Below are 26,967 nucleotides of genomic sequence, written 5' to 3' on the forward strand. Positions count from 1 at the left end.
GGAAGGCAGAGCAGATCAGGGTGCCCCGACCCAAACGATGCTCCTTCACATCCTTCCCTTCCAGGACTACAAGAGCCCTTTCCTGGCTTGCCCTTGGCCAAGCACATCATCACGCACCCCACAGCAGCTGGCACTAGCTGCCACCAGAACTCAGATTCTGGGGTACAGCAAAGCCTTTTGCGAGGGAGTAACTGCAACGTCCTTGCCATTGGGGCTGTCTGAGCAGGCTGGCATAGATTAAAACCAGACATCTCCAAAGCAGACACCCATATCACTGGGGTGGGTTTTGTGTTCAGTTGTTGCCTTTTTTTTTTTTTAAGGTCAACTCAATTGGAATGAATAAAAATACCCTTAAAAAACCCAGCAGATAGTCACTGTTTTCAAAGGCACAAGAGCACTTTAGAAGCAGATTGGTTTATTTGTTCCATGTAATTTGCTTTAAAATGTGTCCCTGGATTCCCCATCAATTGCATTTGAGATACTGCAAAGGTGACCTGCGAAGTCTTTCGATCACGTGCCCCCCCAGATGCCACAAGGCAGCCATCAGCCAGCCAGAGCCCGGCATGGGGATTAGGGCATGGGGGGCTGTGCTGCTGCATGTGGCAGGGGTGTTTAAATAACTTGCTTCACCTTTCCAAGGTCACATTTCTGGCAAGGACAACAGTGAATGCCTGGAGACAGCTTCACTGACAGATCCAGAGGAAGCACCTATAGAGGAACGAGACAGACGCATGCAATCTGAAGCTAGTGATCTGTTGATCACCCTTCCTTTATCCCCAAAGTTCTTAGCTCTAGAACAGCTCAAGAGAATAAGCATATTAAATACTCTTCTAACATTTGCAGAGAAATGAATGCTTGGTTGAAGTTCCCCCATGCAACGTGACATCTCTGTGCTCTCCCTTTCCCCTCGAAGCTGATGCACCGTAACATCCCTTGTGCAGGGGCTTGTGAGCAGCACGTGGAGCCGTGGCATGGAGCACCTCCTCTGTCACACGGAAAAGCTGTCACTGCCGGCCCAATGCAGCCCCTTCTCAGGACGGCAAGCCACAGCTGAAGCAGTCTCTTCCCCAACAGCACCTCCCATAGCAAAATTAAAAACAGAATGCTAAGAAACAAGCGGATGAAAGCTCTTTTTTTCTGCTGCAAATAGAAAGTGCTCTCAGCCACTGAGGCCCTTCTGAAGTTTCAGCCATCCTGGGAAGGGCCACCCCTGCGCTGCTGACCACAAAGTCTTCCTCCATCCTTAAGGACCCTCTTGGAGGGTAAGCAATTGTCTGTCCTTCCCATCAGCAGCCCTCTCCCTGGGGGTACACCAGGGAACAACCGGGATTCTCAAGAGCCCTCTCCAGTGCACTTGTACCCTCCCCTCTCAGCTCTATTTATACCCTCATTCAGAAGAAAGAAAAAAAAAAAATAGCAAAGACTGCCAGGATTCTTCAAAGTTGCCCAAATCAACATATTCTTGTGCTTCCCTCACTCTCCCCAGGCAAATCGGATACCCTAGGAGAGCCGTGTTACCTTTCTTCCCAGACCCTGCTCCCCCTCCACCCAAACCTCCTGTAGGTTTTTGCTTTTTAGCAAAGAACTCTGTGTGTCACTACTTAAATGCCCACTGATTTTCTTTACCTTTTAGCAATAGTAGGATGTAAGAGACTTAACTGCCTGAGGCTGGAATAGGGTTACCATACTTCCGCCTCACACTTCTCATACAAAAATATGCATTAAGACCAGAGGTCCCATGTTTTCCGAGTGCATCACACCCATTCCTTGTATGTGGGGAAGATATCAACACAGCACCTCCAGAAAAACCACCAACAGCTTGAGAGTGTCAGACTTAAGAACAGAGATGTGTACACACAGTCGTCTTATTCTGATTTACAGGAATTTGACAACTCTGTTGAGCTTCAGATCAGAGCAAGCTGCCAACAGCCCAGGATTCCTAAAAGGAGACAAGGTCATTTTCTTCCAGGCAGAAGACAACATGAATATCACCATTTGAGAATCCAGTCCCTACTGCAGCCCCTGCTGGGACTCCTAGCTCCTGTAAGATCAGCATTTAAAGAACTCGTACCTATCGCCTACATTTTAAATTTGCACTTCTGCAGCCAAACGCTTCCCCTTGCAACCCACTGAAATCTCCTGCCCATCCAGCAGGAATTGTTGTTCTACACCCCTGGCTTCTATTGGAGCCTAGAAGATCAGAAAGCAGCTCCATTAGCACGCTTTTTCCCTGCTCTGTCTCAAACTGTAATCTGCCCTTCAAGCACCTCACCCATTTGAAGGCACGATAAAACGCAGACGCTGCTGCAAGTGGGGCAGGCGTGGGGCAATCTGTGCTCTGCCGAACTGCCGCTGTTGGAGAGGGGAGCTCAGCGCCTGATCAGGCAGCACAGCCAGTCAAGAACACATCTCCAAGTAATTAAGCTTGCCAGCTTTGTGCCTCAACCGAGCACACAGCATGATGCAGACTGACTTGTTCTGTAGCTGTTTACAACACGTGTTGTACTAGCATTAGGAAGTACTCATCCATATATCATTTCAGCATCCTCCTCTGAGCAGAAGCAGATATTCTGGAGTAATTTTCACTTCAGATTTGAAATACAAAAGGCAGAAGTGTATGTACTTCCCTGTCTTACTGAAAGAAATTGAAGACCGAGAATTTCCATGTTCTTCCAGCTTTACCACACTAGTAGCAATGTTGGATTTTCCCACTAGACATGCCGACGCTGCGTCCTGCTCCAGGAGATGTAGGGTGCCGCCTTCTTAAATACAACTTGACAGGTCTCTTGTTATCTCCCAGTCCAACCAACAGAAATCAGCATCTCTATAGGTTCACCTCAGCTGGGACTGCACAGAAGCAGTCAGAGCAGGAAAGGCCCGCTGCCTTTTAAGTCATTCTTGAGCTAAAATTAAAGCTTTTCAAAATGGGATGTAACTCACAAGAGCTCACTCACAGTCAGCTCTCTCCTTGCTGTAGCTTTCAAGCCTAGAGGACAATGTCTCTCTGATTTTAGGCCATGCACTGGCAGCTTTAATATCATACCTCACCACCTATTCTGCTGTTTCCAGTACATTCTTGTAACAGCTCACCAGCTGGAACATATTCAGCTTTGTAATTTCAAGTCAGGTCCATAAATACTTAATGGGTATTTCTCAACCCATTTCTTTTAAAAACCTGTCCATTATTCTTGCTTGCAGCAAGTACTCCTTTTAAGTCCTTGGCCTCCTATACACACAAGAAAAAAAAAAACCAACCACCAAACCAGCTTTGGCCGTTTCCCTGAAGCTTGAGCCATTTTCATATTCTGGAAGGAGTTTTATCCTGGTATCCCACAACTGGCACCTTCCCCCCACCCCCCAAGTTTCTCTTCCTACTTTCTCCAAGTGAATTTCTCATTGAGAAAAACCATCACCTACTTGACCTCTCTTATCCTTGCTTCCCTCAAGGAATCCTTCACTATTCCTTTCAGGGGAATTTGCAAGTTAGGGTCATCTTCTGACCATGCAGATGTATTCCTTCTCATAGCCATGATGTTCATAGACAACTTTTGGGGATTTGGTTTGTTGTTTGTTTTTCGTTGGGTTTTTTTGTTTGTTTTTAAGACTAAAGGCACAAGTACAAGTATTCCTCCCCATTGAGCTGGTTAAAGACAGAGTCACTTGTCCCAGTCCATTGTGACCAGCTCACCCTACAACTTTGCCTGATCTACACTCATCATTTGTAAGTTTGTCAAGATCTTACAAGACCTGAACTCCAGAAAGCAGTATTGCAATACACCAGCTGGAAGTGTCTTTGCACCCAAAATAATTCTTATACTACACCTGACTCCCAAGGTATGAGGGACCTCTAGAAAATTCCTGTCTCACTTTGAAATACCCCCATTAGATTATAAAACTCTAACTTGATGCCCTGCTGAGAATTTTTAAAGTCTTCTCCACTGTATTCTAAGAGCATATAAGCAAAACCCCCAACATTTAATGAAGTGTAAAACTAATTATTATGAAATAAAACTAGCTGTTCACAAAGTGGAAAAACATCACATTTTCATGTCCTATTTTCCTTTAAAATGTATTCCCTTCCCATCATCTAGCATGCTTTGCAAATGTAAAAATAAATATTCTTCACAGTGGAGTGCTGGCTTGAAGGCTACGAGTCCAACAATAAAAAGCTTCAACGTTTAATGGCCCTTAAATGCTCAACATCTTTTTCACTTAATGTAAAATCCATCTGATCTAATAGCTGTGACTGAATTATATGTATGTTTTTTCTATTAAAAGTTAATTTTCTGAGTTGGCAGAGCAATACAAGCATTAGATTAAAAAAAAGCAGTAATCTCTATAAACTTCCCAGGATTCAGACATATTTCCAAGTCATCTACTCAAAACAAAAAGAAGTCACATACTCATTTCAAAAGTGCTATTGCATAATAGGAACATTCTGTCAACAATCAATTATAAGCTGCACTACCTTATTAACGTTGCTTTACTGTTTCATGGAACAGATCACAAAATGCCTCTGTGAAGCACCCCTCAAACCTCTCAGATGTATTTCATTTACATCTGACATTTTTGTGACCTCCCATTTCCTCCTTCCATTTATCAGCATGTTTGTCCATGAATGCATTAACACTGAAAGCTTCCTTCCCTAGGCAGGTGATACCTCAAGCTCGATGTTACAAACACACGGATCACCATGGGAACTTCACTGATAAACAGACACAGCCCAGATTTTACCCTCACCTTCATGAGTCAATTGAGCCAGAAAAACCCAAACCAATATATACAGCACTGCCAAGGAACTTGTTCATTCCATTTGAGCCTGGAGACATCCCCGTTTGCACAGTATTTAAACAATCCACACCTATTAAAACTCAAAACATTAAGCTTTCTTTCTTGCACGCTATGATTTTATAACATCACCAATATCGAGGTAACAAAGTTTGAGCTAACATGTTATTACACGAAATACTGAATTACAGTGTTCTCAAGGAAATTCAGATTTAGTTTCTCATTCCTATGGCATTCTTTATTTTGCATTTATTTCTAATGTACGACTTCCTTCCCAGGTAAGTACGGGAAAGTTCAGGTAGGACCTTCTTCCCAAGTACAATCCTGCTGTTAAGAACAGCGTTGTACAAAGGGCAAAGTAACCGCAATAAAAACTCCACAACTGCCTATTGACCCCAGGCTGGCAAAAGCTCTGTGGCACTGCTCCTCCATGAAGCAGCCACGTTCTGATGTGCAACTCAAATGTTACTGCAGAAGGTGCGCAATCGGGCTAGGTGGGTTTCCCTCCACGCCCCCCCAACAAGTAGCAACTTCTCAGCTTCATTATCTCCTTTTTAGTACCATATTAACAGGGGATACAGAGAACTATTAAGGAAACATTTTTAAAAATAGGAAAAAAAACCCAGAACACTCACACAACTTACCAACCCCAGCTACCAATTTATGAATTTGCCTTAGAAAAATGGTAATTTTAATTATTCCTTTAAAAACCAGTATGTCCTGCAAGGCATGAAGCCAGTAGTTGTATTCATGCTTCAAGTAACATGACACTGGGTTGAAGCTGCAAAAGTGATCTTGAAGTCATGCAACATAACAAAAAGCCTCAGATCTACGCTGGAACAGCAGTTACAACAATCAAGTCTCAACACCGTAAGAACTTAAAGCGTACAACCTCAGCATTTCCAGGTATCTGCTCTGATACAGGTCAAGGAGTGGAATAACAGTGAATTTTTTCAGCTAGCAGCTTGCTTTTGAAGATGTTTCAGGCTGGTGTTTAAGTGGCATGTTAATCTTCCCTCCCTTAAAACAAAGATGGCAGAAGTAAAATACTCTAGCAGAAAGAAATTACTTTGTCTACTAAAAATAAGAGGATGTAAACAGAATTGAAAAAGCTTTTAAATAATTAGTCTCATTGTGCAGAAAAAAAGGGTTGGAGATCAAAATACCCATATAGAACACCTGAGACTATATAAAGCTATCAAAATTATCAGTGAAAAGCACTTCACAATACACTGTAGATTAGCTGACTCGGTAAAGTTGACAGAACATATCTACTGGCAGAGGGAAGGTTTAGACATATCGAATCTTGAAACAGTTCTACCTAAGTGCCAGTTTCTCTTCAGAAAAAGACCTCAAATGTATATATACACTCATACACTTTTCCCACAGTCAAATTAGAGATTCACAAGAACCCCAAAGAGAGCTTCTGCTTACTAACTCTGCATACAAGCAACTCCTGCAAAGATCCAAGGAAGAAACCATTGTTCCAGTCATTCTTTAAATACAGTAAAGCTTCACTTACACTGTTCATACCCTAACAACTTCACAACCTTAACTCACTTTCATGTCCCACTGGCTGGATGAGATAATCCAAAGAACCAAAAATTAAGCTAATGGTGAAATTAGAGAGCCCTTTGCTTTGTCACACTGAATGAATGGACTTCGGTAGTGCCAAGAAATTATTCTGTAAAGATTGCTTAGCACGAAGTCAGGTAGCAGCGTAAGCTATTAAGTGAATACGCTTTCATTAAAAGCGGTAGTAAAACTTTACCAGCTCACCCCCAAACCTAATGGCTCACCCTGTTTGGTGTAGAAGTGGCCAAAGTTGATTTACTCTGCAGAACTAACTCGCAGGAGCTTTGAGTCTCCACCAGTCACCAAAATTTTACCAACCATAAACTCTGGAAACAGAAAAACCCCACAATCCTAGCAGACCTCTAAAACCACGTGTTACCTGGTACGTGAGAGCGTTCAAGCAGGTTCAATATCCTTCACTACCCAGACTATTTTGCCAAACTATTTGCATTTCTTTACCTTTTACAGAATTGACCACTACAATAAAAAAAGAAGAAAACATTTTATTGATAATGTAATATGGGAGAATTTAGAAAAACATACATAGAACTCCCTCAATAAGGAAACATACAATATCAAAATATGCCAGAGTTAGTATATCAAAACAAATCCTCTCTAATAAGAGTTTCAAGTAATGCAATCATAAAAGAATTTGGCTAAAAAGTAACGTATATGTACTGAGATGTTTTCTGTAATAGTCCTCTAAGGAATTAAAGGAAAGCAGCAGCAGATCTGTTTAACTACAGACACATATTTTAGAAAATATATTAGTGTATTTATATAATAAAAACTGCCCTACACATTCATCACTATGTCTGTATCCTTCTCTGTGGCAGTTGTCTCTTCAATTCCATAACAAGAGTCTGCCCAAAAAGGGACAAAAAAGGAAACAAACATACTACTACTAAAAAAATAAAAGACCTAAAAGCCTGTGAGGTACAGCGTGTTGGGAAGCCCAGTTAACACGAAGCAGAGAACTCAGCACTCTGACTTAGGTCCTTATTTTTCAGGAACGTGGAAAAGGAAGTTTGTCTTTTCTGCATCAGAGTGCCAGATTCCTACTTCCTAGTTACAAGCAAATGCTTTCAACTAAGTAGAGTGAAGTTAACATGGCTACTGAGAGCTCTACAACGTTTAGCTCTATTAAAACAGCCACATACATTATCAGGCTCATTCTTCAATTACTTCCTTTGAACAGTCCCGAATTTCATATCTTCTTTCATAAAACTTACTTATGGGAACATCATCCTTCCATTAAAAACAAAGCCCTGTTTTGTTTAATAGGTGGATTCCAAGCAAATAAAAATTCTCATTTCATTAATCCTTACTATTTGCGTCTTTCTCCATAAATAAGGTTATAGTACATACTTTACAGCTAAGAGGAAAATACCTTAAGCTTCCATGAGATAGTGTTTGAAAATCTAATACCTGAATTATCTAGTGTACAGCTTAATGAGCTGCTCAGTCTGCACCCATCTTAGGGCTAATGAAGAATGAAATTATATAGAAGCAGGACTATTGCGTTTAGATCAAAACACTGCTCTACAAACCATGACACTCCAGTCCCAACTTTTTAGCCTACAGTAATCAATATTACAAAGCATTCATGAAAAGTCTTGGGGGAGGCAAACATAAGAGTTAGTGTTTTGATGGAAAACCTGATTTAAGTCTTGCAAAAAGCAAAGGCACTACTTCTTAAGCTTATATTTAAATAAATCTGTAACTTGGCCAGCCAAGTTACAACGTATACCTAAATACCTTTCATCTACCTTTGCAGCTGATTTACTATGCATGTTGTAGTATGTCTTGATCAGCTCATGTGACAAAATAGCCACTTTCTCTTAATCACTAAAGGAGATATACAGCTACAATACTTAGCCAAGCTCATTTGAATATAGTTTATTTTTAACCATACCATGAGAGTTCAAGTTATAGGATAAACTGGAGTTTCTGGGTATAGGCCTCGCTTTAGTATGTGGTCAATCAGACATTAAAATTATTTAACTACTATGTCATCATTTTGACAGTCAGCTTGTATACCAGTTTTAAAAGACCTTCTACATCTTTTATTAATCTAATGAAGTGTCACCCTATTTTACTGTTTTATGAGAAAATATTTCAACTTTGTAAATTGTTTCATATTTGGAGGTTCTAACTGTAGCTATATTATCATAATTTTATAAATCTCATGAAGGTTATCACTACCGTAATCACAGCACTCGTACAAGATGCAGCAGCCTTCAAGAGCAATGGCACTAAGCCCGTCAGCAAACAAGTCCCTGTCTCATTCGAATGATCTGTAGTAAAGCAGCTTGGACATCTTCATCCATGTGACCCTAGAGCAAGCAAACACTTAGTTAAAAGAAAAATTTAAAAAATCCCATAAAGTGCCAAACATCCATTGCTAATATCAGGAGATTCCTCAAAACTACCCAAAAGTCTTAACTCCTTGCTGTATTTTCACCACTCTGGGAAAATCTGAAATACTTTAGGAATCTTGTTATTTCTTTCTCATGAGGGAAGGAAGGGTCTGCCTCTCCAACACAGCAGTTTCCTTTACTAAAATATGATGTGGGAAAAAATTACTGTTCCTATCCTCTGGACTCCACAGCCTGCTGCTGTAGTAACGGTCCCTCTTTTGCACGCTTAAGTATCTCCAGTCATTAGATTTGACTTATTTGATCAGCTCTTTGTTCAGCGAGAGCCACTGAGCATTAAGTTTCCAACTTCGACTCAACTTCTTTCCAGTGTTACCTGGGGTGATGCAGAATTAGTAAGCAGACACCATCACCCTTCAGAGCAGGTTATTGCTATACGTACTTACACATTGACAAGTGGTAGCAAGATGACAGCACAATGAGATTATTGTTTGCTTTTTTGTTGGATCAGTCCATTCTAAATTAAAACTCTCAACATGAAAACAGGTACTTAATGCTAGTTTCAAGTTTATTTAAGGTCTTCCAGTACAGCAGTTAGAAACATGTCTCAAGAACCCCTACACTGAGATGACAGAGTAAAACAAATCTGAACTTGGAACGATCATACCTGTACAGCACTAAGAAGATGCGTCCGATAAACCGAAACTACCTCTTGATGCTGCCTTTTCGCATCCTATGAAGAGAAGAGAGGAAGAGGAGGTGAAGTCATCACATTTTTAACATCTACTCTTGCCTATTTCCAACTTTGTGGGCTTGGTTTGTTGTGTTTTCAAGGTTAGAGTTAGCTATATCCACTCCGTTAATCAAGAAAAAAAAAGTCACCGCTTCACTTTTTTATTGCTTACTTGTAGCAAAGCAATTTTGCTGAAAGGCTATCAGAGACAGGCTCATCTAGTGTGCCAGCCCTGGTGCTAAGATTAAAAACTGTTTCATCAATAGCATCAGCTATCTCTTTAGAACCACCCAATTTAAGAACACTTTGCCTTACAAGGGTCAACCTTGCAAATATTATTAAAGACGTATCCTACTTCTGTACAGACTTACAAATAACTGACTTTGCTCACATACATAGCTTTACTTTTACACTTTATTGAAGTCGCAGGGGCCACAAATGTGTTTGTGCACAAAATCACAGCACTTACCATAAAGTGTTCCCCTTTACTGTCAGTACTTAATGATAAGCAATATACTTCACAATGTTTCCAGACAAGGAAACACAAATAAAATCCATTAAGAAAGGACCACCTTGCTTTCTCTCGAAGTGAGAAAATACATGCCTGGTAGGTTTTTTGCAAGAAAATATTAACATGGAACTTGCATATAGTCTTGACGTGAACTATAGCAGCGTATTTCGTAAGCACAAATTCTCTAAATTGTTTGTCTCCTCTTTTTCTGGCAAGTTCCCAAATGTCACAACTCTAATGTACAGAAGGAAGTAGACAAGTTTACAGAGAAGCAAGCAATCAGGGAACAAATATTAATTTGTGAATACTCTACTTTTGAGGTCTAAGCCTACAACCAGCCTCAGTGTTCCTGTGACCTCCTTTACACAAGAATCTGTAAGCAGTGCTACTGCATTTCAGACAACACCCTGCGCGATTACTTACAGCTAGCTGCTGTTGTAGTGTTTTCACTTGGTTCTGGAGCATTTCAACCTGCTGGTTCTGCCTCTTTGAGGGAATTCCGGAGGTGTATGTAAGCTGAGACAAGCCATTAAGAGCTTGTTTTAACCGCTCTACATCATTAAGCAGCTCTGTTATCTTTCAAAAAAAAAAAAAAGCACACAAAACCATCATTTAAGGATGCCTCACCTACTGAAAACTACTAAAAAAAAAAATATTCTTTAACATTTTTCTGAAGTCTGATGAAGCTCAGCAAGCACTGAAGGGTCTTTGTCCCAGCTTGCCATCACAATAGCCAAGAGAGTTCACAAAGACAGAGGACTTCATTTCTATGACATGCTATCACTGGTTCACATTCAGCTTCCCAGCACTGAAATCTGTGAGGTGTGGAGGTACAGACCCTGGAGGTCAGCCAGCAACAGAAACAACTTACGCTATAAGGATATTCTGGGTCTAATTTCTAAAAAGGACAACGAGCAGTCAGAAGGCAAGCCAGAGATACTAAACAAATACAGCTCCCATGAAAGAATGGGTTTATACCCCAAAAGTCTGAAACTCAGCTTTAAACACTACACACGATGCCCAAAGTGTAGGAGGAATTACAGAAGTGTAGTATAACGCAACCAAAACAAGGACTTCATCTGAGCACATGTGGGCCAGCCCTGGGTACCTAACGCTCCATACACAAAGTCGTGCGTGACTACTTCAGTGGCTATATTTGAAATCTAGTTAATGCTCCTGACATTTTCAGTTTAGTGGTGACGAACTCTGACATCCTACCTTGTTATCCTTGGCTTCCACCTGCTTTGCAGATTCCTGTATTCTCTTCTGCAAGTCAATAATTGTTGTCAATGATTTATCACACCTTTCTTTCTGGTCTTTAATTTCTTGCTCAATACTACAACTCCGTAACTGAAGCAACTCCTTTTCATCCTTTAAAGAAAGCTCACTCTTTTTAGCTTGCAAAGCCTCCTCACATGCTTCCTCATACTTTTTATTCATATTGGACAAGTTCTCAGCTATGCTATTAATCTGGGCCTCCAGAGCACTTTTCATGGATTTGTATTCTGACATGTCAATCACTTCTTTACTCTCCAGGTCTGTTAAAGCTTGTTGAGTAAGCTGAATCTCAGACTGCAACTTCAAGATCTCCTCATTTTTAACTCTGTTTTCTTCTTCCTTTTCTTTCAAGCTGTTTTTGATCACTACAATTTCTTGTTCTAGCATTTCCTTCATCTGTGTATATTCTACCAAAGGTATTGAAGACTCTTTTAGACCTGACAATTCCTGCTGTAGTTCTCCTACTTTTAGCGTTTCTTTGTCATAACATTCCTTCTTACTTCGGAGGGCTTCCTTTAGATCCTCTATCGTGTGACCAAGAGCCTTCTTCAAGGCTTCAATTTGTTCTACTGTGAGGGGCTGAGCCTGCAGAGTTACGGGCTGCTTGGGACTCTCTTGCAGCTCATCTTTTTCTTTATCATCTGTGTATTTCTGCAGCAATTCCCTCAACTGCTTATTCAACTCCTCCATTTTGCTTGCAAACATTTTTTCCATTTCACGGGATTTCTCAGCAAGGATATAGTTCTGCTGCAAGTCATTTTGGATGGAGAAAACACCATTTTTGAGCTTTTCGTTCTCCTGTCTGCACTTCTCGTTTTCCTCCTCACTTTCTCTGTACTTCTGCATCTGTTCCTGCAACTGTGCTTTTAATTCCTTTACTGTGGCTTCAAAGCTTTGCTTTCTGTCTTCAAAGGAGGCAACTGGGGCATATTTTGACTTAATGCATTCTTGAATTGTGTCAAGTTCCTTCTTTTGGGCTTCAATTTCTGCATGCAACTGCAAAATTTCTTCTTGACCCCTCTTACATTCAGCCGTAATCGCAACATTGTTCTCCTGAAGTTCTTGCATACTTTTATTTAAAGCAGTCACTGTACTTTCATGATCTTTTAAACTTATATGCTCAGTTTGTAATTGATTCTGTAAGAGTTTCACCTTATTTTTCAAAGTTCCATTTTCTTCATTTACCCTCAGGAATTCTTGCTTTATCTCTTCAGTTTTTTCCTTCAGATCCGACAGCTCCCTGTTAGTCTTCTCTAGTGTGTTATTCAAGGCTGTTTTAACCTCCTCATGTGTTGTAGCCAACACATACTGATCCCTGAGAGTCTCCCTTATGACTGCATTTTCTGAGACTAGTTTGCATGCTTTTGCTTGCTCATCATCATATTTTTTCTGAAGCTCAGCAAGCTGCTTTTCAAGTTCAAGACCATTAGATTTTAAGGCTTCCACTTCTTTTTTGTGCTGCTCTGGAGACAGGTATACAGCTTGGAAGTGGCCGATATTCTCACTTAGGTGGTTGTTCTCTGCCAGCAACTTTTCAGCTTCTGCTTTGCTTTCATTGTACTTCTTTGTTATTTCAAAAAGCTTTTTGGTCAGGTCACCAACGGCCAGATCATTTGTTTTCTTCAGTTCTTCATGAATTTTTAAAGGCACATTCTGGCTTTTTATTTCAGTTTTTAGCATTTGGATTTGCTGCTTAAGCATTTTGTTATCAATCTGCAATTTTTCAAGTTCCATCTGCAGAGTCTGATTCTTCTGTGATAGTTCAGAAATTGTCTTCTCAAGTTCCTCATTTTTTTGCTCAAACCCACTCCTCATTTGTTCGTGGTCTTCTGGCTTTACATGCTGAGCTAGTTTAGCTTTCTGACTCTCAGATTCCCTCTTTAAAAGCAGAATCTCTGCCTGCAGCTTGTCACGCTCTCCTTCCATCTCTGCTAACTTCCTTGCTTTCTCGTTCACTTCATTTGACAACAAACTCTTCATGTTTTCAAATTTCTCTGAAGTTACAGAGTGGGCTAACTTTGCTGCTGTTTCTTTGAGCTGCCCTTCTAACTCCATGACATTTCTTCCCCTTTTATCTCGTTCCATCTCCAACTTAACAAGTTCCTTCTGCAACCTTTTATTCTCTTCCACTAGCCTTCCTTCATCTCTCTTAAATTCCGCCACCAGCAATTCATTCTGCTTAATCTGGTTCCTTAGTTTTCCCACTTCAGCAGAGGCTCCTTCATACTTCGTTTTCATTTCTTTCAACTGATCTTTCAGCTCCTCTGTTAGCTTACTGTTTCCCAAAGCAGCTTCATTAGTCAGGTGATCTTTCAGAGCAAGAAAGTGGGTCTGCATTTGCTTAACTTTGCCTTCAGAGTCAAACATCCTTTTCTGCACATCTTTTAAAGCATCTTCCAGTTGTTTTATCTGTCCATCAGATTCCGCCTTGGTTCTTTCGCACTCAGATGCCAAAGCTTTGCATTCAGATACCTTGTGAGAAAGTTCTCTCTGCAGTTTGCCGATTTCTTCTTTTGCCGCACCATAGCAGGTCCTCACGTTGTCAAGTTCTTTCTTTAAAGCTTCCTTCTCGGAACTGGATGATTGGTTAGGCAGGGAGAGCTCCAGGGGTCTCAGCATTGACCTAGACTGAAGACAAATCGGAACAAAAATGGATACCTGTTTACAAGTTTGACAAGTCATATACGTATGACTTGTCATATACATCACTGTCTTAAACCTATGTTGATATGAGCATCAAATTTGAGATTTTTCTCCTTTGAAACACACTAACCTATTCTTGCTCAGATTACAGAACACATATTTCAGCTTTTAACAATAAAAACCTTGAATATAGCTCTACATTACTGTTTCCCAATCATCAGACCCTACTAACATTAAAGTGCAGGTATACTATATTCATTTCCCTTGTTATTCATATTTAATCACTCATCTGCTAGAAGTTTAATAAATTAAGAGATTTCCCCCATCCCTCAAGCACATGAAAATAATTTTAAAAGTAAACAGAACAGAGTACGTTATGGTTAACAGAACCTTCTCTCTGAAAAGACTGAGGAAAACAGTCATTTGGTTTCCTGTGCAGTAAAGGATATCTCAAAGAAAAACAACAGTTTTGCCCTCCTGCCATGTGATCTTCACTACCAAGCTTCGCTTCACTACCAGCCGTGTCCCGTGGCACAGGCTTGCTCCAACATCTCATGCAGCTTCTGGGCAGGACCAGCTTGAAGCCACTTAATTCCTGCGTGGGACATAGTTTGGGCTTTTTTGGCTGGTCAGTTGGCTTTTTGTGCCTACCTCCCACCCATCTTTTTCCTAAGACCACTGGGATAACCTTGTGTAAAACATGGCAGAAGAGACTGGATTTTTCTATGTTACCAGCAGAACATACAAGATAGATATATATCTGTGAAATCCAGCAAGAAAGCCTAGGATGTACAGATTTATTTCTAGCCACCGCTCTCTGCTGGAAGCATTACTGCTGAAATACTCAAGCATCAGAACATCTTGTCAGTTAGGATGAATCCCTGTGGTATATGACTCATATAGAAATAAGGTCCACCTGACCCTTATAACTGAATCATTTAAAAGGTAGCTAGCTATCAGAAGTTATTGTATAGCTGGCAGGAAAATAAAGTCTTTAAATCCAGCTAAAAATCAGAAGTAAAAAAGAATTACGGAGATGAAAACCCAATTGCACTTTACACTGTGACTGTTGATCCAGTAGTTTGTTGGTTGTTTTCAGACCATTCAGCATCCAAGAGTTTCCCAGCATTTAACGCTATGTCACATACGTAACTCTAGAGGGCACCAGCAGTTAAAAATAAACATAGCAAAGCAAAAATTACTGAAAATGTATTCAGAAATGTTTAATGTATGTACATTTATAAGTATATTTAGCTTTCCCAAGCGTAACTATCTTAGAATTCTCTCAAGTGGCAAAATATTTATTACCTGTGATTCCACAGCAAACACTTGGCCTTGCTTAAGTAATATATCTTCTTTTCCTAGATTTTCAGAGCAAACAGCATTTAGTCTCTGTTTAAAAACAGTAATACATAATCACAAGAACCACGGTTTTCCTTCCTAATTTTATTCTGCTCAATGGGACTGCGCTAGGCTGCAGGCTGGTGTTTAAGTACTTGGTGTTAAAACAACTTCTCCTTAATTAAGTCACACAGTAGGACGTTGTCCAGACTTCTTAAGGAAAAATACCCTCACTACGCCAGGCTAGGTATTGTTCTGCTAAACAGCGATGAAAGCCACCTTGAGCTGCTGGCTGCATGTCTGCACATGAACACACCAGGGAAAAGCATCCTCTTGCACTCCAATACGTGATCCTTCCTGACAGGCAGTCAAACAGCTCTCATGAGGGCTCATGACAGCTTAAGTAACATTTTAAGTTACACAAGTGCAAGATAGGCCTGGAACCAAGTTGGGTGCAAAAGACTTTGGTTTCTGGAAATGGGATCACTTCCAATAGAAGTGTAGGCTGAGGTCTTGTGTATAAAGTCACTTTTAAACCTGGCTACACTCAAGCTTTCACAACGACCAGAGTTTTCTTGACACAAGCTGGACATGAGTTGTAAGATGAAGGATGGAAAGGGCAAGACTCCATTTGGAGCACAAATCTTGCTCAGCTTGTTTTTCACAGTATTAGAAAACATTGCAGAGTTACAAGGCACGTTTCACCAGACCAGTCACTCATAAGCAAGACTGATCAAGAGTGCACTGGCACTAGGGTACAAACACAACCAAGGCCAGCGACACTGTTGTGAGGTGTGAAGTGAGGACACACGTATTATGCTTGGCTATAGGTACGACCAACAAAAGGAAGAGGTGACAGAAAACACACCCTTTGTCTATGTACTCTAACACTGCATCAGGCACAGTAAGTTTTAAGAATTAAATATACTTACTATTACCAAAGTTACTTCCAGATCCTACAAAGTCAACCTAAAAGCAAACAGCAAGAAACACAAAAATAAAGCTGAAAATTCCTTTCGAGTTTTCACTATACGTTAAGCAAGGGATTAAAGGGCAGGGAAAACTTTTACAATGAGACAACCATTTAAAACTTTCAACAATTTAAAATTGCTTGATATTTACAATAGTAAATACTTAATTGCTGTATTACATTTTAAGTCAATTAACGTACTTCATAATATTTGAGTTTAGCTTTAAGTGCTTCAATAGTTCTTAAGCTTTCTTCCTGTTGTTTTTCCTTGGTAGTTAGGATTTTCTTCAACTCATCTTTCTGAAAGAGAAAGAGTGCCAAATAGCCAAAGCCACAAGAACAGCCAGATTTATAAGGTCTCAAGCAACTTTAAAAAAGTTTAGAAAGAACTTCAACCAAGATCAGCACTTGAAGAATCCCTAAATTTTTGATTCTGAAGTTCTTCCACAATGCTGTTCCTCTGCAAGAGGAATCATGAAGAATGAGTCAAGGGAATATGCACCAACATAATTTGCTATTGTTTAATTTATTTGCATTTATTAGTTCTGCGTTACTGAAAGTCACTAAAGAGATATAATATCAAGTCTGCCTTAAAGGTGCCATAGGGATTACATATATTATTTGTAGCAATAGAAGCGCTGTGCAGCTGTATACACTGAGTGCATATCAGTAGATATTTCATTTAGCATTTACAGATACCTTTTATCTCTATAGTTTTAAATACCATTACTGAAATGCAATAGTCACTTCCCCTATTTCATAGTTCTATTACACTTTAAGGTGATGTATCATACCTCATTTTCAAGATCATCTGCAAACATTTGCTCCTGCAAAAATAACAAAAAAATTCCCCCACAAATCATTTTTTCAAGAATGTCTTAGGGGCTTACACACAGTTCATTAGTTGACAAGTCTACCCCAGTTTCTAATGCTACCTGCTTCTGACTGTCCCCCTTCCATCTACCACCAATGTCTGTTTAGTTTTCTCTCTTGCCAAAAGTTAAGGGTGTTTGACAGAGCGATGCCCTTGATATGCATACTAGGAAACTGGAATGTCTCTTCAATTATCTAGATCATACACAACTGAGGCATAAGAGTACAGTTTTTCAGTAGAAGTCTGCTGATTTTGGAAACTGAGTGTTAAGGAGTGAGTTTGTGGGTTTTGTTTGTTTTATAAGGGCAATGCTTAAGATAAGTTCAGACAAGCCAATGATTACCAGAAGAAATATTCTTTCTAACCATGTGCCACACATAGGGGAAGCTGCATACACTTTTTAGATGTACATCCTGAAAAAAATACAGTGAAGGAACAAATGTGAGCCTCCACAAAGCAAAAAAACCCTGGTGTTATTTTTTTTCCTCAATTGTACTGGTCATATTTAGACCTCTAAGAGGGAACTTTTTTTAAAACAGGGTTTCAAATTTGGGTGAGAATTTCCCTATTGAAAACCCTTGTTTCTGTTTTTGCCAAATGAGTATTTTTCTCTCAGTTTCCACTTACAGTAAAAGCTGGAAAATAAGCAATGGCTATGATAAAGTACTGACACACACCACCTACGCTGAATTGTGCGGATAAAGTTTACTCTCCAAAGTACAATGTACCAGAGCACCTCGTGGTTCATGTTACACTGCAAGTTATAGCCATAAATATTATTGCTCCAAGTTATGAGTATCAGTGAATGACTTTGTAACACGTCTCCTCGCATTTTGAATATTACTACAAGACCAGAGGCTTTTGCAGCAGAATAAAGTGATCGTGACACATATAGAAATAATTCACAGGAAAGCAGCAAAGACTGCATTCCTAATTACACATGCTTTCCTCTCTACTTCTACCAGCCTTCTCTGTCAGCGTCAGGTGGTCATTATAGCTTTCACGGCAGGTTATTCCAATGCTAGGTTTACCTCATTCAATTGTAGTTGTAGCCCACTGATTCTATCCAGCAGCATCCTTTGCTCCTCTTGTACTTCTCTCATTCGATCTTTCAAATCTTGATTTTCTAACTCCAATTCCTTAAAAAGGAAGTAAAAACAAGATTAAAAAAGCCACAAAACACCACACTATACACACTGGGAAAACTAGAGTCTGAACCAACAGTTTTAACAGTCAGTAAAGACACCAAGCCTTGCCTACAAGTCCCCTAATAATTCTGTGGCCTTACTCCAGGTCTGTCTCATTCTGAAGGTTTACATAAGCACAAGCTCGAGTCTTCAAGCTTTTCAGCTCTAGGCAGCTCACTTGTATAAGTGTACATACAGGTTTTGAAAGTGTGAGCAGAGTAAGATTACATTCAATGCTGACAGCGCTCACAGGGCTGCTTACCTGCTGTCTGCTAAGTAAGAATAACCAATGGCAAAACAGTTCCTGGAACCCAACCACTGCAGCCAGAGGTGTCATGAAAAAGCCTCAGCACCAGGAAACACAGCAACCTTTAAGTGTGCTAACTGTTCCAGCGGCCACAAGAATCACTCTAGCAACTCATAATGAATCCAACACATGAAAGTGATGGATCTTTGCGCTACCAGTCAGCCCAGTGCTCACATGCAACCAATAATGGCTGCTTAACTCTTGCCTGATAATCACTGCCTTAACTGCTGTAGCTCGAACCAGAGAATTTGTATTTAGAGATCTTTATCCTTTTATTACAAATCCTTCTGGAACAAAGGCCTCAATTTCTCAGTGGTTTGTTCCCCATAGCTTAAAACATTGTTTACCTTTTCGAGAACTGTAGTGACATATTAACAAGATGAGAAAATTAATACTAGTTAGTAGAACAATTATGATACAGGTTGCTATCAGTGAGACACTTAAACACTCATCTCAAGAATGATACAAGAAAATAAATATTCCTGGTTTGTGACCCTGTGATTTTACTGCAGGTGAAAGTAGGGGACAGAAGGTGAAGAGATGGGTAGGTTTAAGACAAGACTTGCAACTATGTTACACAAAGAATTATTTCTTTCCTGAAAAAGTTTGGTGCCGATCTGCGTAATGGCTACATTACACACTCATGCAATTAAGTTTTAAGTAAACAGCAATATATATGACCTTTCTTAATGGCATTGCCAATGCTTACTTACAAGCACATCTTGTCTTTAGTATGTCTGGCTCATTATGCACATGGCATACGCAAGTCATAGAAATCCCTCTCGGTTACCTGAGCGTTATGTTCCTTCTGATACAGCCTGACATTCACCTCCTCCTGCGCATGCAGCCGATTCCACTTCTGTGACATATTAGTAATCTGTTATTGCAACAGTAAAGCATTAATTTATATTCCTGTTGTGTTCTACAGTCATCCATTTCTGGGGATGGTGGGCTGCGCTCAGCTTGCCCAGGGCACAATCCTACCGCGGCTCCCATCTGACAGATTGCTTCTCAGCAAGAGGTCACTCCTCACCTCACCCGGACAGGAAATGGGATGCCGGTCAAAACTCTAATCCTGAATAGGCACATCACTGAGTATTCTTCTAATAGAAATAGACACGCCATCTGATTACAGAGGCAGTCTTCTCAGCTACATACAAAGTTAAGAATTCGAAAAATACTGAACTGGTTTTGCATCATAGCACAATCTTAATCACCCTCTCAACGATACCAGCAGCGTACTGCGTTTCAGTGGTCAGCAGTAAGCAGCTTACACTTCACCTCCTTCAGTTTGACACCTACAATATTACTCTTGTACTAGGAGTCACTCAACACCTCCCTGAAGAGATTTAACAGGCCTAACCATCACGTCTCGAAGAGCTGTATTTCGGTATAAAGATGTGGCAAGAAGCAAAAAAAGTACCTAAGTTTTGTTTGACCTGCAGCATACACATATAGCATCAATCTTGAAGTAACAGGCCTGCTGAGCAGCATCAGGCATTTACTTTGGATTATGAATCTTGAAATTACAAAAATCTTGAAATATTTCATAATTCTTACATTGTCCTCCATCAAATGAGGCACTGATGGTGGGTAAAGAAAATACTACACATTCATCAGTAGCTTACAGAAGGTAATTTTACTCATTAGTTGCATTTATAGGCCGGTTTCACAGCAGAGACAAGCCCAGTAAAATTTACACCACAAGCCTGTAATCTTTCTTTCTGTGATATATACTGAACATTTGAATTAAACCTTGGAAACAATCTTTCTAGGCAAGTTAAAAACAATTCAGTTTTACTCCCCCAACATGTTTTAAAAACATAAGGTGTCCCCACCATATGTTGGGAACATCAGGTGGGGGACACCTCTGCAGAACAACAAGTTTTGAAGATACTGTAGTGACAGACAAAAGTCAGCTCCTTGCTCAGCAATAGCTCACTTCCAGCCTGAGACAGCAGAAAATTTAATAAAAATGAACACTGGCTCCAACCCAGGCTCAAATATCCCTGGGCATTATGGGCCCTGCATTGTAACTCTTTTTTCACCCCAAAAGGGAAATTGAAAGCATAACATGGTAAAAAAAAAATCGAAACTTCACTAACACTGTGTGCCATGTCACACCTCCTTCAGAAACTAGCCTTAGGAGATAATTAGTATAAGCAGCCTCACCTTTTGTTCAGGTTGCCCTTTCTTCATGGTATCTCTTGCTAAAAAAGCACCACAAAAATAGGAAGTTAAAAACCACATTTCATACAGACTCATGCAACACATTCAGCTATTTCTATCAAGTGTCAGTCTTGGGAGGACATGTCAAGAAACAGATTTCCCTCCCACAGTTAATTAAATATGGAAACACATGTACAAAGTCTTTCTATAGATAAGGCTAAATAATTCTTATGATCAATACTGTAATGCCAGGTTCAGCAACGTTAATACCTTGAGGCATTGGAGCCTGCGTTAACCTTAAAAGCTTTACTAAACTCAAACAGAAACCCAAAGCCTTCTTTCCCTCCCAAACAGGCAGTTCATCACCTTTTTGTTTAGAGGACTACAGCTGCCCTCCAAAGAACAGTATCCTGAAGACATAGCAGTGGGAAGACAAACAATTCAAATGAAAGAGTAACATCAAACTTATAGCCGTGTTCTTCATACCTTTGCTGGAATCCTCAAGAGCAGCTTTTATTAAAGCCAAAATGTCAATATTGTCACCAATTCTGGCATAGTAAGCACAGTCATGACCAAGGCCATCAGTCAAACTAACATCCGCACCGTTTTTGAGCAAAACTTCTACTGCATCCTTGCAGCCGTATTCACAGCCTAACATTAAGGCAGTCCTGAGGATGGGGAGAAAGGTTGCATTCAGAGATTAGGGGATGTCACGCTTTAACGGAGCAATCACAGAAATAATCCTTTGTACACTTATGTCTAATCACGGAAACTTGAGCCAAGGAATCTTTCCTCTATCAAAAGAGGAAACTAAGCTTTAAGAAGTCACTTAGCCAGTGTTTAAACATTTGTTAAAAAGCAAACAAAACCACTATAATAGCAGTACTTCCACAAAACCCAGCATAAACCTACTGCCTTTGAGGCAGCCACCCAGTGCTTTGAAAACCTCATGTGACTTCTGGCTGCCTCTCGAGATACACACATCAACAGAGACAACAAACACAAGACAAAAGTTTAGCCAAAGTCTGGGCAAGTGCTTGGGAGCCCTGGCAACATCTTCCAAACACACGCCAGCGTCAGAGCACGAACACGAGTACCCATGGGTTGTTCCACAGCAGCCTCACATCCACTGGCCACCAGGTGATCATCCTCCAAGAAATACCTGGCAGAAGTACCAGCTACAAATAGAAACGGCTCCCCTGACCCTTGCATGAATGTAGAAGCAAACATTTTAAGACATTTAGGTCCCTTAGAAACTCCAAGGGGACCCCAGTACTTCTTGACAGAGTACCACTTTTGTCACAACCCATTTTGCATATTGATCCCAAAGGGTGCAAGATGCAGCTTTGTACAAACCCTTAAAAAACCAACTGTTGTTTCTCTGCTGGCAGTAACAAGCCTATATGTATTTTAGATGCACGAACAAGCAATAAAAAGGCCAAGCTTATCTGCATTATTGAATTGGCGTATCTACTTTGAAATAAATCCCAGGGTCTTTCCACTGCATTTAGCGTATTTATTCTGTAGCCTAAAAGCCAAAGGAAAGCTTTCTGCCCTGTAAATGTCAGCAGGCATTATGACAGCACTCCGCAGGCATTACCTGTTCTGTTTGTCCCTGGCATTAACATCCGCTCCTCTGTCTATCAGAAGCTGACAAACCGTGGGACGACACATCTGAGTGGCCAGCACTAGCGGTGTCCTCCCGTCCTGCAGAGAGGAAGGGCAAACAAATCAGGAAAGGGAGAGAAAGCAGAGGAAGCACAAGAACTCCAATAGGGTTTGTGCAGGATATGGCTATAAGCAGCAACTTACTCCGTCTTTTGAATTCACTGAGGCCCCATGATCACACAGTAGTTGTATGCTAGAGGAACAGTCTGACATAGCTTTCAAGAGAAAAAGAAAGAGCAAGTCATACTGCTGAGAACAGCCTTCGCAAAACCCCAAACACCTCCTTGGACGTATTTGTTTCACAAAAATTCAGGCAACTAAGTTAAAGCATGGCCAGGCTCTATGACTTAGTTCTCACACAGAAGCACATGAAAGAAATCAAACTGCTGTTCAAGACACCACGTATCATGATGAGGACTCAGACAATCCAGAGTAAACCTACTAACATCAGTGCTCTAACACACTGCTTAAGATTTTACTAGACAATTTATGAGCATCAGAAGAGACTTGCTGACCTAAAACCTCTGCTAAATCTGTTAGTAAGTTTGTTATTGAGGACAAATGTCATGACAACACAAACAATCTCCTACTGCAGTCACCAAAATTAAAAAAGAGAAGAATTTGGCCCATCTGAAAGTTAATCCATTAATTAAATCTAGATTTCATACTGCAGTTACCAGAAAAGCAAAATCTTTTACCTGCATCATGAAGAGCAGTTCTTCCTTGAAGATCCACATTCTCCGTTGGACAGTTGTACTGTTAAAACAAGTAACCCCAGTTATCAATTAGGATTCAGATTGCACTTAAAACATGAAACATTTTGAGGTTTGAATTAAAGCAATAAAAACTGATTTAAGAAAAAAAAGTAAGTTTGCAGTTTACAAATACACTGACATACATGAAAGAGCCATGGACTTTAACATTCTAAACACATTGATCCAAATTTGTAGAGTTAAGACCATGCACAGAAAATGCACAATTCATCACAGACTTTTCAAACATTTGTTCACTATGGCTAAGATTCTCCACTACTTGCCATTACTCCCTCACTGCCAGTATCACTACTAGTACTGGTCCTCCACAGAAAACATACCATTTATATCTGTGTGCAGACATGCATCAAGTAAACAAAAGACAAAGAGACTCCATTAAAAGTTCAAAAAAAATCAAGTGAGCATAAAGAAATGAAAGAAAAAAATAATCACACAAACCTAAGACAAGCACCCAATATTGTTTCATTAATGAAAGATTACTGGATGCAAATGCTTCGTTTTTTGAAGAGAACACTACTCTTGAGCAGATCTTTCAGCGTTACTGTTACTAAATGCAAGTGTATTCAGAAAAGGAGCACTAGTCTTTCAAAAGACACTCAATTCTGTTTTCTTTAAGAGGTAGAAACCACAACTTGATTTGATTGTCTACGTGAAGAGAGAAAAAGACGTTTATTTTCTTTATTTTAGCACTCTGTCAGCTACAACCTGTTATTTAATATGAAAAGGTCTTTTCCCCATGGCTGTCTTGTTTTTAAAGAAGAATGTAATTGGGTTTTTTTTAAAAAAAAGGTAAGTGGCATATCCCATTTCCAATCAGTATATTTAAGAGCATCTTTTTTCTTCTGAAGAATAAAAAAACATGACAAGTTGTATTTTTCAGTACCTGCAACAGCTTCTGCAAACATAAAGCATGTCCATATTTTGCAGCTAGGTGCAATGCGTTTCTACCTAAAAAGAGATATTAACATCAATTCAGGATCTATTTTAACATGCCTTTAGAAATACTACACAAATTCAACATGCCTATGCTGTTTCTCAAAGTTTATTACTAATTACGTAACTCTAATAAGAAATTTGTACTTCACTAAAGCATTAACAGTTTATTTCATCTCAAGAGACTGTCTTCTGCCTCCTCTATAATTCCACGTGCTTCATTACTGCTCATGCTACACGTATGAAACAGCATACATGTGTCATTAGACTGATAGATTGATTTCACAAGAGTTTAGAGCAACATCCACATCATTTTAGATACAATGGTTGCTTCCCCCTTGATTCTACTAGTACTGTAAGTCATCTCATACATACTTCACTATTTGCTAAAGTCTTTTATTTTAGATAAACTGCAGCCAACCATTCAAGTTCATGAACAGTGAAATTAATCTCAAAATGTCTCCACAAGCATTTTAAAAAAAAAAATAAATCTGTCATATGAAAGGCTAGATTATTTCTATAATGAAGTTGAAAACAAGGCAATATTTGTTAATCTTGTTAAACTAAAATGTGAACAAATCTGAGGCAAAATTAGTGCCCATTTCTAATTACCTCTTTCATAACACTTTCACATAAACTCAGAGTTTATAAACACAGACGCACTCTGAAGTTTTCAGGGCTCAATAAGGGTGCACGAACGCCTCCCATATCGTTTCATTCTAATCCTCACTGCATACAGTACAAGTCTCTGCGAAATACACTTAGTATTTAAATGAACACAAATTTATTTAAAACTGTTTTTATACAGAAATACTGATCTCACCCGTGAGCCTGGAGCAGACTGTTATACAGTTACAACAGCACAAAGCCAAAGTTCACAAGTTCTGCTGCATGTCAGGGGCATTCATGAAGTTACATTAATTGATATGAGCAGTTTCCTCTAAGTTCAGCAACGAGTCACACAGATAATTTTTTTTTTTACCAACTACAGGGAAATCCATGGAAAGGAAGAGCATCTATCCTATAGCTTAGCTTAATTCACTCCAAAATAAAAACCAAGCTGAGGAGCTTTGCAAGTTGTACTTGGACATTTGAGGAAGCCTACCTGCAGCGTCAGTGGCTGTGATATCAACTCCATGAATAAGGATGGTGTTCAAGCAATCCAGGTTTCCCTTTGACGCTACAACATGGAATCTAAAAATGGGAAATACCTTGCTTAAGCACAACTGGTTTATACAAAGAAACAGTAATATTAACCAGGAAAGTCAAAGCAAACGGCTGCATACTGAAAGCATCATACAGTACAAACCCAGCTTTGGGCAGAGTCCAATTCCAGTTAAAAGTTCTGCAGTTTTTACTTTAAGGAACAAGATGACTCTTTGGAGAAGTAGTCATTACTTACCTTGAATCAGCAAACCAGGTGAAAAACCAGTATGCTCTCCATTTCTCTTTAATATTCAAATCTGGCACAAACAAGTATTTAAACACTGATCTTCACTTTGAAGTGAAGATTGTGTATGAGAATTTAACATTCTAGCTATCTGGTATTCTAGTTTAGATGAGGCTGGAATCTACCATGGTATATTACAGAGATTTATGTATTTTTAAAAAGTTTTTAGAGCAGCAGTAACATTTAGGAATTGGGTAACTTTCAGTAGCTTCCCAACACCATTATTGGAGCGAGTACTGGAAGTTACTTACGCAGATCTCCCTTCCACATCCAGTTTAGTAGGACTGACTCCTTTTTTGCCAAGGATTGATGAAACTTTTTCCACGTCGCCTCTTTCAGCTGCTTTCATTAACCTGTCATCATATTTGTTCCAGTCTGTGTTCAGCTGTATAAGACAGAATTAGAAAAGCAAGTGAGTTTACGGTACAGTATTGATCTACTAAAGGAACTTCAGTAAAAGGCTGAATCATATGCAACAGGCGGGGGGAAGCAAAAAAAAAATAAAATCTTGGTTTACAGATTGAGTTGTACCTGTTAAGATGTTTAGAGTTGTTTATATATATATATTGTGGTTTAACCTGGCCAGCAGCTAAAACCACACAACCATTCGCTTACTCCTTCCCCCCTAGTGGGATGGGGGAGAGAATCAAAAAGAAGTAAAACTCGTGGGATGAGACAAATACAGTTTTATAGGACAGAAAAAGGAATAGAATAACAATAATGATAAAAGAATATACAAACCTCAAATTACAAATTAATAAACAAGATGCAACACAAAAGAACAGATAAATGAGCAATTGCAAGTAACAGCCCAAAACAGTACCGCTAACAACTTCCAATCTAATCATCTTCAGTACAAGCTTTCCAGTATTCATTTAAAAAAATGGTTTCATAAGGAACTGGGCAGACAAAACACCGCTGCTACAATTTTCCCCTCTATCAATCCTTATGTAGAAAGGTACCATAGAACTCAACAGGTGAGCTTTGAGATATTTAAACAGAACAATTACGAAATACATGTAAGCAACAGCAGACTGCAGCTTTCGTGAATTCAGCCACACATGAAATACGTACTAAGTTTAGCCCTCTCTAAACCACATTCACATTTATCAAGAACAGCCTCCCAGCTTTACTGAAAGCTACACTGGTTTTCGTGTCCAATGCATAACTAAAATTGATGAAAGAACAGAGAAGCAAAACACGGAGTCCCTATTTTCCCTTTACCAACTCAGATAAGTTGCTTTTCCTCAAAATGTTCTTTCATCCACTCACAGGGGTGCCGAGGAGTTTGCCGCTGCTTCCCACCCCAGGGAACCACAGGCTGCTGCCGAGACAAGCATCCCCCTCTGCCCAGCCGCTCTGCTTCCGCTTCATGTGCCTTGAGCAGGG

General features: G+C 39.8%; 1 protein-coding gene across 5 annotated transcripts in view; it reads right to left on the reverse strand.

The window, feature by feature from the left end:
- Window positions 1–398: 398 nt before the first annotated feature.
- The window catches only part of UACA (uveal autoantigen with coiled-coil domains and ankyrin repeats), a 39,966-nt gene continuing 13,397 nt past the window's right edge, over window positions 399–26,967 (reverse strand). For 2 of the 5 annotated variants that reach the window (XM_075764336.1, XM_075764339.1), the window contains exons 2-19: window positions 25,830–25,963; window positions 25,234–25,322; window positions 24,079–24,143; window positions 23,121–23,178; window positions 22,567–22,637; window positions 22,355–22,461; window positions 21,241–21,422; window positions 20,758–20,795; window positions 19,376–19,462; window positions 18,123–18,230; window positions 17,012–17,044; window positions 16,419–16,517; window positions 16,180–16,216; window positions 15,215–15,267; window positions 11,204–13,891; window positions 10,409–10,561; window positions 9,409–9,474; window positions 6,851–8,699 (exon numbers count right to left, since the gene is read on the reverse strand). In XM_075764336.1, coding sequence (XP_075620451.1) covers window positions 8,628–8,699; window positions 9,409–9,474; window positions 10,409–10,561; window positions 11,204–13,891; window positions 15,215–15,267; window positions 16,180–16,216; window positions 16,419–16,517; window positions 17,012–17,044; window positions 18,123–18,230; window positions 19,376–19,462; window positions 20,758–20,795; window positions 21,241–21,422; window positions 22,355–22,461; window positions 22,567–22,637; window positions 23,121–23,178; window positions 24,079–24,143; window positions 25,234–25,322; window positions 25,830–25,963 — 4,140 coding nt within the window. In that variant the 3' untranslated portion in view covers window positions 6,851–8,627. The other 3 variants (XR_012837411.1, XR_012837410.1, XM_075764337.1) reach the window with 3 other exon arrangements.

This window comes from Balearica regulorum, chromosome 12, assembly GCF_011004875.1.
Source record: "Balearica regulorum gibbericeps isolate bBalReg1 chromosome 12, bBalReg1.pri, whole genome shotgun sequence".
Classification (NCBI taxonomy): Eukaryota; Metazoa; Chordata; class Aves; order Gruiformes; family Gruidae; genus Balearica; species Balearica regulorum.